At 36.2% G+C, this 15,787-nt stretch overlaps 2 protein-coding genes across 2 annotated transcripts; both read right to left on the bottom strand.

The window, feature by feature from the left end:
• Positions 1 to 8,039: 8,039 nt before the first annotated feature.
• Positions 8,040 to 9,911, bottom strand: LOC139486700 (uncharacterized). Its single transcript, XM_071271623.1, has one exon. The coding sequence runs from the start codon at positions 9,909 to 9,911 to the stop codon at positions 8,040 to 8,042; it is 1,872 nt and encodes a 623-aa protein (XP_071127724.1).
• An 8-nt stretch (positions 9,912 to 9,919) lies between these two features.
• On the bottom strand, positions 9,920 to 12,092 carry LOC139484656 (uncharacterized). Its single transcript, XM_071268488.1, has one exon. The coding sequence runs from the start codon at positions 12,081 to 12,083 to the stop codon at positions 10,161 to 10,163; it is 1,923 nt and encodes a 640-aa protein (XP_071124589.1). The 5' UTR covers positions 12,084 to 12,092; the 3' UTR covers positions 9,920 to 10,160.
• Positions 12,093 to 15,787: the final 3,695 nt, after the last annotated feature.

Below are 15,787 nucleotides of genomic sequence, written 5' to 3'. Positions count from 1 at the left end.
TCTATTCGGAGGGACTGCGCTACGATCTCACAACGACGTTAACGTTATTACGAGTCGACCTCACTACGACCATCACGTTATCACCGCGACCCAACTACGCTTCCACTACGACTATACCACGTTTACACCACGCTGTTCAAGACCATAGTACGATTCTATCACGCCCTTGCCGTCCCATCACGCTTCTTAATTACGACCTGAATACATTCATACTACGACCATCATTCTCATTGTCATGTTCACGTAAAAATATACTACTTCTCTCCAGAGTTTGTTTGTCTGTATGTAATAAGTACTTCTTGTCCATTTTCTCTAACGGCTCAACCATGATTCTCATTTTTATATAGAAGAGGGACGAAAGATACCAAAGGGACAGCCAAACTCATAGATTAGACCATTGGGTTTCCCGTTTGAATGGTTTTACACTAGGAATTTGTTGGGCCCTTTATAGCTTGCTGTTCGGTGTGAGCCAAGGCTCTGTCTTGAAGGCCGTACCTTGGCCTATAATGGTTTTACTTTTATAAATTTTCACTTGGATGGAGAGTTTTCTCATTGGCACTCATATCACATATTTCCATATCTATTGACACATCTGTGTCATCTCTGCTATCGTTCACTAAAATATCGTCATTTGAGCTTTATGGACCAGCAATAGGTTGTAATTTAGGTTGGATTGGTCGGACCGACATCTCTTTATCAGGATTCGTTACTATCAAAGCTCCATCTGTCCCTACATCAACCCCTACCACCACGCCCACGTGTTCTAGTAGATTTTGTATTGTTTCCGCGAAATCTACGTATTAATAAGAAATAGATAGGATGAAACTGTATTGATATGGAAAACGATGTATTGTCAACGTTATTGCTGAGAACACTTAAAATTGCGGTATGAGCGTAAACAAAAGAACGTGGTTGGTAAGAACGTGCTATAATCGCAGCTACACGGCCGACACTCGGCTAACCGAGAGTTTGGTCGGTTAATCTATATTTGAGTATGCGGATATATCGGCGGTTGGTCTGTTAATCGGGTTGGCTAAAGTCTGTTAATCAGGTGTTATCGAGAAAATCATTGAAAGTTCAACATGTTTCATTGTATAACTTTTTAAATATATTTTCATCATAAAAAATATTCATGCCTAACAAAACAATTCAATGTACTGAATCCAGTGGTGTAATTATTATTTTTCTAGCTTCAATGTACGATCTATAAAATGAAAAGGCGGGTTACTCGTCAATAAATTCATACACATTTTACACACACAAACTGTACACAAAATGACACGTTGGTTGAATTTACGTGCATGCAATATTTTTGAACATCGAAAAATGACAGGCATACTGAAATCATTATGTGAAAAATCTTCACGAAAATCTGTATTTTGGTGACATAAATCAATCTTTATTTAAAACCTGGTCTGTTAATGGGTCGGATGTATAAAACCCGGTCTGTTAATTGGTCTGTTAAGAGTTATGAATGGCAATAAAAGTATAATTTTATTGCTATATGGGGTGTTATCGGATCAAATGGGTAGGCTCAAGACGAGCGGCTAAAATATACGGAAGCAACACATGAGCAATGAAACATAAAATATACGGAAACAACTCATGAACAATGAACAATTTAAACAACGGAAATTGAAAATTGATAAAAACGGTTTCAAATGGTGTAATATTAAAGTAATGTTAATTTCATCCAAAAATGGTCGCAAATGTCATGTGGATTCTGTTTAATTGTCATGAATGACACCAATTTGTCATCTACATTGGTAACCAGTATATAAATCAGAGATAAACGTCGTAATGTAACTGTGTGGAATAAACTAAATAAGTCGTATACATATGTACTTTGCGTATAATATTTACAAAATGGCGAAGCCCATACAAGGTGTAAGAAACGTCACAAACATGTGAACGTAAATACGGGAAACGTAACGTTATAACTTCGAACTATTCTCAACATACTGGGGCCCGCAAAGTGTATTTATGTACAAAACAATAGAATATTACTTTAAAAAACAGTTATTTGGATCAGGAATTGAAGTACAGATGCTATTTGGTGAAGAAAGATGTGAAAAATATTCAGCAAAGATCAGAAAGGTGAATACGACACACACGGCAAGCAAACAACTGCCAGACCATTTAACTGACCTGTACAAACGGTCTATACAAAAACTTAACGAATGTGAAGCAGTTAGAGTTAGAAATTTGTTGTTAGAATATCAAGATGTTTTTTCCAAAGATGACTTTGATATAGGTTTGTTTAATGGAGATGTGAAGCACAGAATAGATACAGGAGATGCAAAACCAATTAGACAAAAGCTTCGTAGAACACCACTCCACTTTGAAAAAGAGGAAGAAGAGCATCTTAAACATATGTTGGAGAAGAATGTTATACAGGTATCAAACTCTGAGTGGGCAGCTACTCCGGTATTAGTAAGAAAGAAGGATGGCAGCTTGAGGTACTGCGTTGATTATCGATCTTTAAATAAAGTAACTATAAAAGACGCATTTCCGATTCCAAACATCGAATCTTGCTTAGATACACTTGGTGGAAATGTATATATGTCATCGCTGGACATGGCCGCAGGGTATTGGCAGTTGCAGGTTGACGAAAGGGATAGACACAAGACAGCATTTATTACAAAGTATGGTCAGTTTGAACATGTAAAATTAGCCTTTGGTCTGTGTAATAGTCCTGCTACTTTCAGTAGAGTGATACAACTCGTCTTGCAAGGACTGGCATGGAAAGAGTGTTTGGCTTATCTTGATGATGTTCTAGTTCTAGGCGACAGTTTTTCAAATCATTTGGAAAACTTAAAACAGGTATTGGACAGATTCAGGAAATATAACTTGAAGTTGAAGCCAAAAAAGTGTAATTTATTTCAGCAAGAGGTTAAATTCTTGGGAAAGATTGTCAGTGCTGAAGGAGTAAAAGTCAATCCAGAAAATGTTGAAGTCGTTAGAAATTGGCCCATCCCAAAGAATAAAAAAAATGTAGAGTCCTATTTAGGTTTTATGAATTATCATCGGGATCACATACCTAAATATTCAAGTATAGCACTACCCCTCCATGAGATTGTAAGACTGAAAGAACCTTTTATTTGGCAAGAAAGGCACCAACAAGCATTTGACACATTGAAGAAATGTTTAATTGACGCTGTTATATTACACTACCCTAGCTCACATGGTACATATATATTAGATACAGACGCTTCTGATGATACAATAGGTGCTGAACTTAGTCAAGTGCAAGATGGAGAAGAGAAAAGTTTTGCAAGCAAGGTACTTGCACCTGCTCAACGTAAATACTGTACAACAAGAAAAGAACTTCTTGCTATTATTGCATTCACCCGACAGTACAGACATTATCTTCTTGGTAAACCCTTTATTGTTAGGACGGACCACAATAGCCTTATTTGGCTATTGAACTTCAAAAACATAGAAGGACAACTAGCACGTTGGATTGAGGAACTTGCACAGTATCAAATGGTTATACAACATCGAGCTGGTAAACAACACACGAACGCCGATGGACTATCAAGAATTTCTGATACACTACCAGCCTGTTCCGAATATCAACCCATCATTGAATTGAACCAGCTTCCTTGCGGCGGATGTGATTTTTGCACAAGGGCCAGGAATCAATGGAAAGTGTTTGAAGAAGAAGTTGACTATGCGCAGACTATAGCAGTCCGACGTATATCGCCCGAAGATGGAGGATGTAATTGGATAGAGGGTCATACTTCAAAGGAAATCAGTGAGGAACAGAAAAGGGATAAAGATTTAAAATGCCTCATTGAATGGTTTGAAAGAAATCATCAACCTACCATCTTAGAACTTCAATTAAGCAGTCCAGCAGTTAGACATTTTTGGACCTGCCGCACCCAATTGAGAATGGTAAACGAGGTGCTTTATTATGAATGGGAAGACCCTGTTAAACCAAGGATGCTGTTGATGGTTCCAAAAATTATGAGAAGGCAGGTATTAGAGTTGTGCCATAATTTGCCGTTGTCGGGTCATATGGGACAGACTAAAACATTAATGAAGCTTAAACAGTACGCTCTTTGGCATGGAATGTCAACTGATTCCAAGATATATGTTAAATCCTGTGGCATATGCAACAAAAACAAGAGAGCAAGAGAACATTCTAGGGCAAAACTAGGCCAATATCACTCTGGAATACCATTAGAAAGAGTACACATGGATATACTTGGTCCTTTACCACTGACAGAACAAAAGAACAAGTATATATTAATGGTAATTGATCAATTTACCAAGTGGATTGAGTGTTATCCCTTGCCAAATCAAACTGCAGATACTATTGCGAGAGCCCTGGTTGATGGATTTATCTCTAAGTTTGGTTGTCCGTTGGAATTACATACTGACCAAGGAAAAAATATGGATGGCGTTATGATCAGAAAACTATGTGATCTACTACAAATAAAAAAGACCAGGACAACACCATACCACCCTTCCTCTAACGGACAAATCGAAAGGTACAATAGCATAATTTTACAGGCTATCAGATGCTTTATTAAGAAACAGCAGAATAAATGGGACAAATATTTGCAACTGCTTGCAGGGGCAATCAGAGCAACACCGAGCAGACAGACAGGTTTTTCGGCCAACTTTTTAATGTTTGGTAGAGAGGTTAATCAACCTATTGATTTATCTTTTGGACTTTTGGCTGTAAACCAATGTGAAAAAGAGACTGTAGAATACATACAAGATCTGATTATTATGCTGAATTTGATACATGATATTGCGAGGGATAATCTTAAATCAGCACAGCAACGACAGAAGAGAGATTATGATCTTAGGGCAAAATTTAAAACCTACTACAAAGGGGACGCTGTTTACAAACGTGATTCAGTTACTAAAATCGGACAATCCAAAAAACTGAAATCTCCATGGAAAGGACCCTATATAGTCACTAAAGTGATAAATCCTGTTTTGTTTCAAATAACCGACAGAAAGAAAGACTGGATCGTACACCATGATCGATTAAAAATATGTACGGACGGTGAACTTCCGGTGTGGCTACAACGGAAAAGGTCTGACCTATGTAAACAGGTTCAAGAAACAGATACCACAACCCCAGAAGATACAGAGACAGATATGAATCTGGAGCCATTATTTGATGAGTCGAGTCTTATTACATCGGAAATTCCGATGTACCGTGAGGCGTCAGTAGAAACATCGGATGTTCCGATGTACCGTGATACTGCAGTTGAAACATCGGATGTTCCGATGTACCGTGATGACACTGCAGCGAATGACGCCTATCGATTAAGAGACTCACTTTATCTCCAAAATATGTCGGAAGATGGCCACAGAGTCGTTGTTAACAGTTTGAGTGATATTGATATTATTCCGGAGATGGATGATACAGTTATCTACGATTTTAACAACGATGACAGGGATGGTAATATACAAGAATATTCAACAAAAGGGTCAAGAACAAAGCGGAAAGTTAAGAAGCCCGCTTATTTGTGCGACTATGTTGAATAATGTACAGACAAGATATTGTTCTATTTGTATATATGTATAGTGATGTTTTGTGTTTTGTAATTATACTGTGTTATTCAATAAATATTGCAGTATACGTATCTGTCATGTATATTTTGTCATGTTTATTTGTATTGTTTTTGTGCGTCCTATCTGTTCTATATGTTTGTCTGGTATTGTAAACGGTTTGATTTGATTTTATTTTTTTTCTCTGACGAACTATTCAGTAGTTTTTTTGTGCATGTTTGTTTGCGTTTCTATGTTTACGTATAGATTCAATATATAATATATATGCATATTTATTTTTATATATATAGTCTATTATAGATGATGGACGATTTTGAACCAGACTATGAACCAATAGAGGGTGAAATTCCGGAACCTCGTTCGACAATTAGAGGCAGTTCCAAACGTAAGAGTAAAGTGCAGTCTTGTCCAGTTTGCCAAGGCAGATTTACTAATGTTAGGAGACATGTTATTTGTTCCCATCTCCCTTGGTATACCTCGCCACTCACAGCATGCTGGACCTGTAAACTACAGTTGGCACAAGAAAAGTTGGTACAGGTTCATATAATAAACATACACAACAGCCAGGAGGAACCACATAAATTTGATACTTTACAACATGGGAAAAGATGGACATATCTAATGAACGGTTTATTAGATGATATTGCTAAACGTATACCAGTTAAATTTGAAGGTTTAATCAAATTTGTTCAAAAGCATTCAGATTTTTCAATTTGTTCCGGCGGGGTACATCATTGGTCAGATATGCCGTTATTAAAGCTATTTAATGAGGTAAACATATACAAGCCGTCGCATCTTTTACATTCAGCCTACCCACCTACAGATCCCCATTCATTACTTCATTGGAAAATTCTGGCACTTCTGATAGCCCATACAGAATCGGGAGAAAATTTAGTCACTTTCGAAAAAGAACTAGAACTACATCCTACTCAAATAACAAAACATTTAGTCTCACTTGTAGATAGCCATTTTCATCTAGATTTATATTTAAAAGAGACCAGACATTCTGGTCTACCGTCATTAACATGGGATGAAACAGACAGACACGTGGAAATTCAGTTCTTGATTTCAAACTACTGCTTTCCGCGTAATTGGCCATCCAGCAAAGACCGACACCAGCTGAGAAAAGATAAAAGATTGCTGTTCACTTTTGGTATTCACCCAAGGATGGTATCAAGGGAAACAAAACGACAGATGGAGAGCTGGTTGTCGGACCTGGAAGTGTTGGTCGAGGCAAAAAAGGTATGCGCAATTGGGGAATGTGGGTTGGACGCTCAACAAGCATCGGAGCGGGATATTAGCAGGCAAATGGAAGTTCTGGATAGCCAGCTACAGTTGGCTAAGGTAAAACAGCTGCCAGTAGTCATCCACTGTAGGGGATTGTCTGGAGAAGATAGTACAGACGACAAATGCTTAGGAGTTATGAGGAAAGTGTTGGAAAAGGACCATCATCTACATAGACATTGTTTCGGGGGTAACATTGGTATGTATAGGAAATGGAAAAGTTACTTTCCGAATTGTAAATTTGGGATTTCCCCTTTTTTGTTGATGGAAGAGAAATATCCTGATATAAGATCGACAGTATGTAACATGGATATCAACGATATTATTATTGAGACAGATGCGCCTTACCTAAGTAACAAAGGAGGAAGAACAGGTTGTCCATCTATGACTTATGACATAGCTCAAAAATTGGCAAACTTATTTAATGTATCTCTCATGGAGATGGCCAGTGTTACAACTTCAAACGCTCTGAAGTTGTACAAAATAAAGCATTAGTTCATGGATTCAGTTGATTTTAAAACTGTACAAAGCCTTGTTTAGTAGATATTCCTTTAACTTTTATGTGTTCTTTATATGTGTGGGATAAAAACATTTGTCACGTTTGCGTACCTGTATATATGTTTGTGTGTTCATGTTTTAACGGCTTTAGTTAATCTAAGACTTTTGATGTTAGATAATTTCTGTTTTGGATCTGCAGAAGAACTTTATACAACACTTAATTCTGAAAACTTGAACGGTAACGAAATCCTATCAAATAGAAGGGAGAGGAATGTGGAGTACGCCGGTTAGGTACAATCAAACATCATATGTATTAGTCAAGAGAGTTCCGAATGGTCGGGGATTCCCTTAGAGTTAATATAGACGGCCAAGCTGACAGACGTGTTCCCTGATCGTAGGAGCCTGGAATTCGGTGCTGTACACAGACCCGTGTAACTCTCAACCTAAGAGTACTCAGCGACACTCTTGGGTAAGTCATATATATCTATAGTATACTTAAGTCACCACATGTTCATCAATAAAGAAAAGAAATTTAATTTTACACTTGCAGGAATTACTGTCTCTTCAAAACACAAAAATAGGAATCTGAATTAAACTTTAACGAGTCCATGATTTTATTCTTTCCTTTGCACGAATTGATGCCTTCCGCAAGGGCATTGTTCTTGTCGGTATTTCTTCGTTGTTTGGTTCTTCCACATATTCATCAGATGGTGTTACTTCGTTTATTTCTTCTTGACGGGATGATGCGGGATATAATGTACAATACCTTTACTAATATCGGGATCCTTAACCTTCTCAATAAATCCTCGGCGTTCTTGATCCTTGATTATCTGTCCATATACCTTAAGCATTTCGGGATCTTGACTTAATTTTCGAATGACGTTTTCTGTTCTTCGTTTCGTAACGAAGAAGTTTGTGGGCAAGGGTTCGTGATTTGGTTTCCATGGCAACTTTGCTATATACTTGTTTTCTCGGAATTCAATTGCTGACTTTTGATTTGTTTCCATATAGTCTACCGTTTCAACATCTGTCGTATTGCTATCTACTCCTAACGACTCTAATTCCCAAAATCTTTCTAAATTCAACTCCTCTGGTTTGTGCGATGTCAATATGTTGTACATACCTACATTACTCTGTTGACGATAAGACGTCGGAATTGGACCAGACAACAAATAACCAAGTTTTGACTTTACGGCGGTTGGACCATTTCCTCTTAATATTGTATCCTCTACGAAATCCCAATAGAAATCAGCTCCAATGAGCAAGGAGATTTCAAAAGAGGAGTTGTCTTCTGTAAACGGATGAGCTAAACGTAATCCTTTCAGGTACTTGAATTCTCGTATACCATTACCGATGTAATTGCTTAACGGGCTGGCGATGTTCGGTACTACTAGAACCTCAACTGGAATTTTCGTTCTATTTATCGACTCTACGTATACGCGTGCTCTTGACAAATGACGGACTTTGCTGTCGGTACTTTCAAATGCCGATAAATGTATGGTTTCTGTTCCTAGTATTTCTAAATCTATTTTCGACGCTAACTCCTCGGTAACAAAAGAGCGCTGTGCTCCTTCATCAAACAAAATGTGCGTATCAACATATCGATTTCCCCCAACTGGTGCAACGGCAGTTTTTAGAAGCACGTTCGAACGGGATTTTTCTTCAGACGAATGAAAACTTGCGGCGATCAATGTATTTTCGCTATCATCAACTACGGCATTAACTGACATTAGCTGATCATTAGTACAGATATTTCCATGGCAAAGACTTGTGTGGTGCTTTTGATGGCACTGGCGGCAGCGATATTTCGATTTACAATCTACGGAACGGTGTGATCCTAAACAGTTAAAACATAACTTCTTTTCTTTGACGATTGATAGGCGTGTATCGTGATCTGTAACATTTGGGCATTTTGCAGGGTCATGTAAATTCTGGCAGAATATGCAAGGTTTTTGTCGAATATTTTGTGTTTGTCTCTCACGGTTATCGAATGTAACTACTTTACTCGGTTCACATTTTCTATTAGCGCATGTCAAAAACGATGCGGTCATTGTGGTAGGCTGCATTGAATCCATAAACGACGACGAACGTTGTCCAGCTTCAATTATAGTGATTTCTTTCAAAATTCCACGTCTCAAATCAATCAATTCCCAATTATCGGAACCGTTTTCACGAGCTAAGTGTTGTCGTATTTCTGACGGAAGCTTGTTCAGTATTATCGGAATAAGTAATGCACCATACGATTCTCCGGAGCGGCCTAACGATTCAAGACCTCTTATGTATGCCTCTAACTTGTCGTAATAACCCCTTAGACTGAGTAGGTTGTTTTGTGGTGCTCTAAGTTCTAGCATAGCTTGCATATAAGCATTTGTAATCTTATGCGATTGTCCGAAACGCTCCTTTAAAAGTTTAATAGCTTCCATGTAATTTGAGTTTGTGAGCGGTAACCCGTCAATAGTTCTTGCAGCATCATTAACAAGCTGGGATTTTAAATAACTAAATTTCTGTACGTCTGTGAGTGTTACATTGTAATGGACGGAAGATTCAAAAGAGTCCCAAAATGTTTGCCAAGTCAGAATTTCTCCGTTAAACATGGGTAGTGTATCTTCAATCTTCAATCTTTGTCGTGATGACAGAGTAATCTCTCTTGTAAATTATCCTCTCTTGTAAAATAATTATCACAAATGTAGTTTCTCCTTTGTACTTATATATTGTAGGTGGCGCTTTAAAAATATTATAGAATTATTGTATGAAGTGAAATAAATTTAAAAAATGGTTTATTAGGTTATTGAAATGGCATGAAAAATTAAAAATATAAAAAATTTAAAGAAATTTGTATCAAATTATCCACTAAAACGGTTTGTTTCCTCTATGTACTCCGCTAATAGTTGATTGATATTTTCTGCATTTGGCAAATTGATTGTTAATAAATTGTCTAGATCTGTTGGAATTTGTCCTGTTATGAAGTATATTTGATGAAATAATTTGTCTCTGGCATCTGAATACAGGTCACATTCAAAAAGGTAGTGTTGTACATTTTCTTTTTGTTTGCAGTGATGACAGGTTTTCGAGTTGATGTGCTGGTTTATTATAAATTGGTATGCATTTAATTTAGAATAACCTGTTCGTAAACTGTTGATTATGTTGTACATTTTTTTTGACGGGAAGTCTTTTTTAACTTTATCTTTAACTTCAGGATGAAATCTGAAATAGTGACGTCCAGTATCACTATTTTCCCATCTGCGTTGCCATTTTTTTGTAACAGAATTTCTAGCTGCTTTTTTTACATCTTGTTTTGTAAACACTATGTCATCACTGGCTAGCGTTTCTGCTTCTTTAGCGGCTTCTTTTGCCAAGGAGTCTGCCTCGTCATTTCCTTTTATGTTGGCATGTCCTGGTGTCCAGTTTAAGTTTATTAAAAATCCATGTTCGTTTAAATTTTTTATTTTCCCTTTGATTTCGTTAATGGTTTGATGATAGCTGTCACTTTTCCAATTGAGAGTTAAGATACCTAATGCTGTCTGACTGTCCGAAAATAAAGTTAAAGTATTAATTTGCTCTTTTGAAAAAGATTCTATGTAGTCCAGAACCATTTTTATTGCTATAAGTTCAGCTAGCAAGATTGATCCTTTGTTAGAGACAGGTCTTTTTAATTTTTCTTCTTTATCATTAATGTAAATTATAGCTCCTGCACCGCAGGGGCCTGGATTTCCTAAACATGACCCATCTGTAAAAGCAACTGCTGTGTTTGGTGTTTGAGATTGGACTTGTTCCGAGATGATTTGTTTTCCTTCCTCTATTTGGGCTGTTGTTCTGGATTTTGAGCTGCCTATGTTACGCCAGTAGTCAGGGGCTCTAATGACTGATACTAGACCTTGGTATTCATACTGCGGTTCTATCTTGTCTATATCAACCAATTCTGTATCTTTCATATCTTCAGTTTGTTGGTACATTTTCCCTAGTGGTGATATAAATTTTTCTGGATTTTTCTCCTCTTTCCAAATTTCAAATTTTCTTTTAATTGGGACATTATTACTATAAGAATTAATTTTTCCTAACTCTCTGATGGCCATTTCCTCTCTTCTTAAATCTATTGGTAATGTTCCACTAAGTACTTCTAATGCTTCAAGGGATGATTGAGATGGTAGATCTAAACACAATGCTAACCCTTTTCTTTGTATTTCATTTAATTTGTCCAGATGACTTAAAGTGCTGGATTGCCAAATACTACTAGCATAATTAAAAATTGAACATACTAAGCTGTCATATATTTGAATGAGTGTCTTTGTTGGTATTAATGCTATTCCCTTGATTTCTCTTATAATTCCTAAAGATCTTTTGGCTTTCTTTACTGTAGATTCTATGTGACTATTGAAATTTAGTTGTTCATCTAATTTTAATCCAAGTATAACTGGATTAGGGTTGTATTTTAGAATTGTGTTTCCAAGCTTTAGTTTGATATTTTGGACTTTATTTTTTTCTTTACTGAAAATACTGTACTCTGTTTTTTGAATGCTAAGTTTCATTCTCCAATCATTGCTCCATTTTTGTATTTGATTTAGATCTTTTTGCAATTTTTCTTGTATAACTTTTGGATCTGAATGTGAGTGCCAAATAGTTGCATCATCTGCAAACTTACAGCAGTCTGCAGACACGGATTTAAAAATATCTTTTATAAAAATATTAAACAGGATTGGGGAGATAACAGATCCTTGTGGCAGACCAATACTGGTTTGAAACCAAGGACTTTTGTAATTGTTCACCATGCATCTAGCTTCTCGGTGACTGAGGAAGGGTAGTGTAAGTTTCGGCAAATGGTGATTTTGGTTGCTAGGTTGCTGAACGGGATACATTTGTGTTGTGTACGGAACAGAACTGTGTTGATTAATGTTTTCAAAAGTGTGAGAAGGTAATGCGTGATCATGCGGTGGGATATCATTATCAGTACATAATTTGTTTGCGAATGTTTTCCGTAAATGTCGTATTTTGGTGTTCAAAAAGAATTTGTACTCATCTGCATTTAGAATGTCTTCCTCGATGTCCTCCTCCTTTAAAGAATTCATAATATCTTCGTCCAATGCACTAATAATTTTCTGTTTTTGAATTAATGTTTCTAAAAGTTCAGCACTTTCTTCATTGTCCAAGTTTGAATCATCTTCCGTTTTCCGTAAAAGTCTCTTTACTGCACTTTTGTGACCAGCTCTGACTGCTTTTGGCTTGCTGTCCATCTTATCCTGGTCACGGCACCATAAATGTGTGGAATAAACTAAATAAGTCGTATATGTACTTTGCGTTGTGTTTACTTTGCGTATAATATTTACAAAATGGCGAAGCCCATACAAGGTGTAAGAAACGTCACAAACATGTGAACGTAAATACGGGAAACGTAACGTTATAACTTCGAACTATTCTCAACAGTAACTAAACATCAGTAAGTAAAATTTATTGAGATGCTAAAATATAAAGAATAGAGAAAGAATAATGAGTAAGATAAATAAAAGGTAAAAGGGAAAAAAAAGTCACGGAGGAAACGTGACATAACAATTTAAAGAATACAGAAATAAACAACACCCCCAATCCGAACCCTCATGGTATACACGATAATCTGGATGGAGTGGCAGAATATAAAATAATAGATAAGGACAGTGGAGAATGATGCATTTCTAAAAAAGAGAGAAAAAATAATAATTGTTTAAGAATACAGACATGAAACACCCCTGGGTGTTGAAACAGTAACGGATTGCGATGTACTCATATTGGTGACAAATGCTAGAAGTTTACATGCGGACAACTGCCTTTCTCCTCTACACTTATGAAGAAAGGAACTAAACGGAATAAAATGTATTAAAACTTAAGATGACCAAATGTGGCTGCATTCGCTCCTTTCCATTTACTTCTTGAGAATGATTTGTAAACAACATATGATTAAGTAATAGAAATAAAGAACCAATATTGGATGATGTTTATGAATTAGGGTTTAACGTCCAGTGAAAAATATCATGCGCATATGAGAATGACAACACGTTATATGTACCCTGTGTTGTATTAGAAAGACACTTTCAGTCGGATTTGAGAACGTGCTACTTTAAACAGAAAGTCAAAATAAAAATGCTCTTACTGGTAAATCACAACCGAAATGAATGACAGACGGACATTTTAAACAAAACTTAATGAACAATTAAAATCAATATATTTGAGGTTTGCGTTATTTCGCAAACGTTTGCGTTATAACGCAAAGGTCTGCGTTTTATCACAAAGGTGCAAATATAGGAAGAAAAATTAAAAAAAAATTGTGTGGCGCTAATTCGCTTCCGTTGGATACTGTAACACCGTATTATCATTTTTTTTTTAACTCAGGAACATCTCATTCTTAACTTTTTCTATGGGAAAATATAAAGGTAGAAAAAATAACTGTGGCTAAATAACTCTTAACTGACACCATTTCAATTGTCCAACCCATTAACAAACTTTATTCCCATAATTTTCACTAAAACATGGTAATATTCACGTTATATTACAATTATGAAATATTTACCAATTTAAATTTATTTTTTAGAACCAAAGTACTATTTTGTGTCCTTTAAATGATATATAAAATTGTTTGTTTCGACTATTATTAAAAAAAATCTATGCGTATCAAAGCATGAAAACTACATACTTACGCGACGCCTTTTAATTTTACTGAAAACTGCGTAGACTATGAAATGGTTTTACAAGTGGAAAATGTTCTATGATAGATATCATTTTGTCAGACACTTTTCTTTTTTTGATTTGGTTCTTATACTATGCCAAAAATCTGTATATTTAATAGAGTTAAACATTAAATTGTGCATTTTACTCTTAACAGACGTATAACCAACCCGATTAACAGACCAATCTCCCATATAGCCGCAAAATCAATATAGATTAACCGACCAATCTCTCGGTTAGCCGAGTGTCGGCTGTGAGCTAGTAGAAGCGTGGTAAGATCGTGTTGCAATCGGGTAACTCGTGGTATGGTCGTAGTGAGAACGTGATGAGCGTAGAAAGATCTTGATAAGCGTAGTCAAGTGAGGTCACAGAATAAGCGCGGTGAGAACGTGGTATAATCGTAGTGGGATCGTTGTAGAAGCGTAATGAGGACGTAGCAGCATCGTGAAAGCAACGGAAATTTACATGAACATGCCGCTCATACCGCGACCTCACCACGATCTGAATTTATTTAGATCGCGGTGAGCGTGGTGCATTCGTGGTCTAGTCAGTAGTGGGACTGGGGTTTTATACATATACATGCACATTTTTTGATAATAAATGCTATTCTTAAGTACGAGATGGCACCAGATTCTTCCAAAATTCGTCTTTTTCTTATTTTTTTCGGGAAAAACTTCCCTTATATGTTTATAATGAAAAAGCACACGACGTTTTGTGCGGTGAATACATTTTCCTCATGTCCATTATACTTTTGTTTAATATTGAATTTATATAGTTTATTGTTTTAACTTTAAAACAAGAATAAAATTCAAACAGACTAGTTTAAATTGGAATATACGGGAATACATATACGGGGCCAGTATATGATTTCCTATTGGAATATACGGGAATATACGGGGCCAGTATATGATTACCTATATTGGAATATACGTGGCCAGCATATGATTTCCTATTGGAATATACGGGAACATACGGGGCCAGTATATGATTTCCTTTTATAGGGAATCCAATGACCACACGGAAATATCTTAATTTTTCTTTGTAAAGTTGCAGAAAAAACACAATATATTTAAGAACCCTTCCAAACACATAACAATTTCACTGCTTGTGGAGATTTCCCCACGGGTTAAGAAACGAAAACCGTTAATATTGCTGGTTATATATTTTTGTCACATTATCATATATATAATCCTTTTTTCTTCATCTGTTTTTGACACATATTTTTTTCTCTTCGTCTTTTTTTGGCACACAACAATTATTAAAAGTTTAAAGTACATTTTTAATATGTCATATATTACGAAATTCGTCATTTGAATGTTATATACAATGATGTATTTACCTCTTTTCTAACTATTGGGTGATATATGCTGGAGATTTTCACTACAAACAATTATGATCTTTAAAAATGTAATCCTATTTTCTATTGGAGATATACCATGTGTGTTTTTGGACTGGGGTTATCAGCCCGTGAGTGGGTCCCGGTGGGTTAATTCGTACATTGGTAATATATGATAAAAATTTCAATACATGTCCTTTTACATATCGACCCTGGTTACGTATCATCCTATGAACCATATCAGACCTAGACTCAGTGGCCGTAGCTAGGATATGTTTAAGTGTACGCCCCAACCAAGGCGAGGGGTTTGAGAGCCAATCGGACCCAGGTTATAACACCTTCTAGCAGTGGGTTTCGAAACGGGGGCATTTCTTTTATTAAAAACTAATCAATATCAAGTTGAACATACCTTATAGACTACTTTTTTTATATATATATTTTATG

Source organism: Mytilus edulis, chromosome 8 (assembly GCF_963676685.1).
Source record: "Mytilus edulis chromosome 8, xbMytEdul2.2, whole genome shotgun sequence".
Lineage (NCBI taxonomy): Eukaryota > Metazoa > Mollusca > Bivalvia > Mytilida > Mytilidae > Mytilus > Mytilus edulis.
The sequence above is the reverse complement of the archived record's forward strand: the minus strand, read 5'-3'. Positions and strand labels throughout refer to the sequence as shown.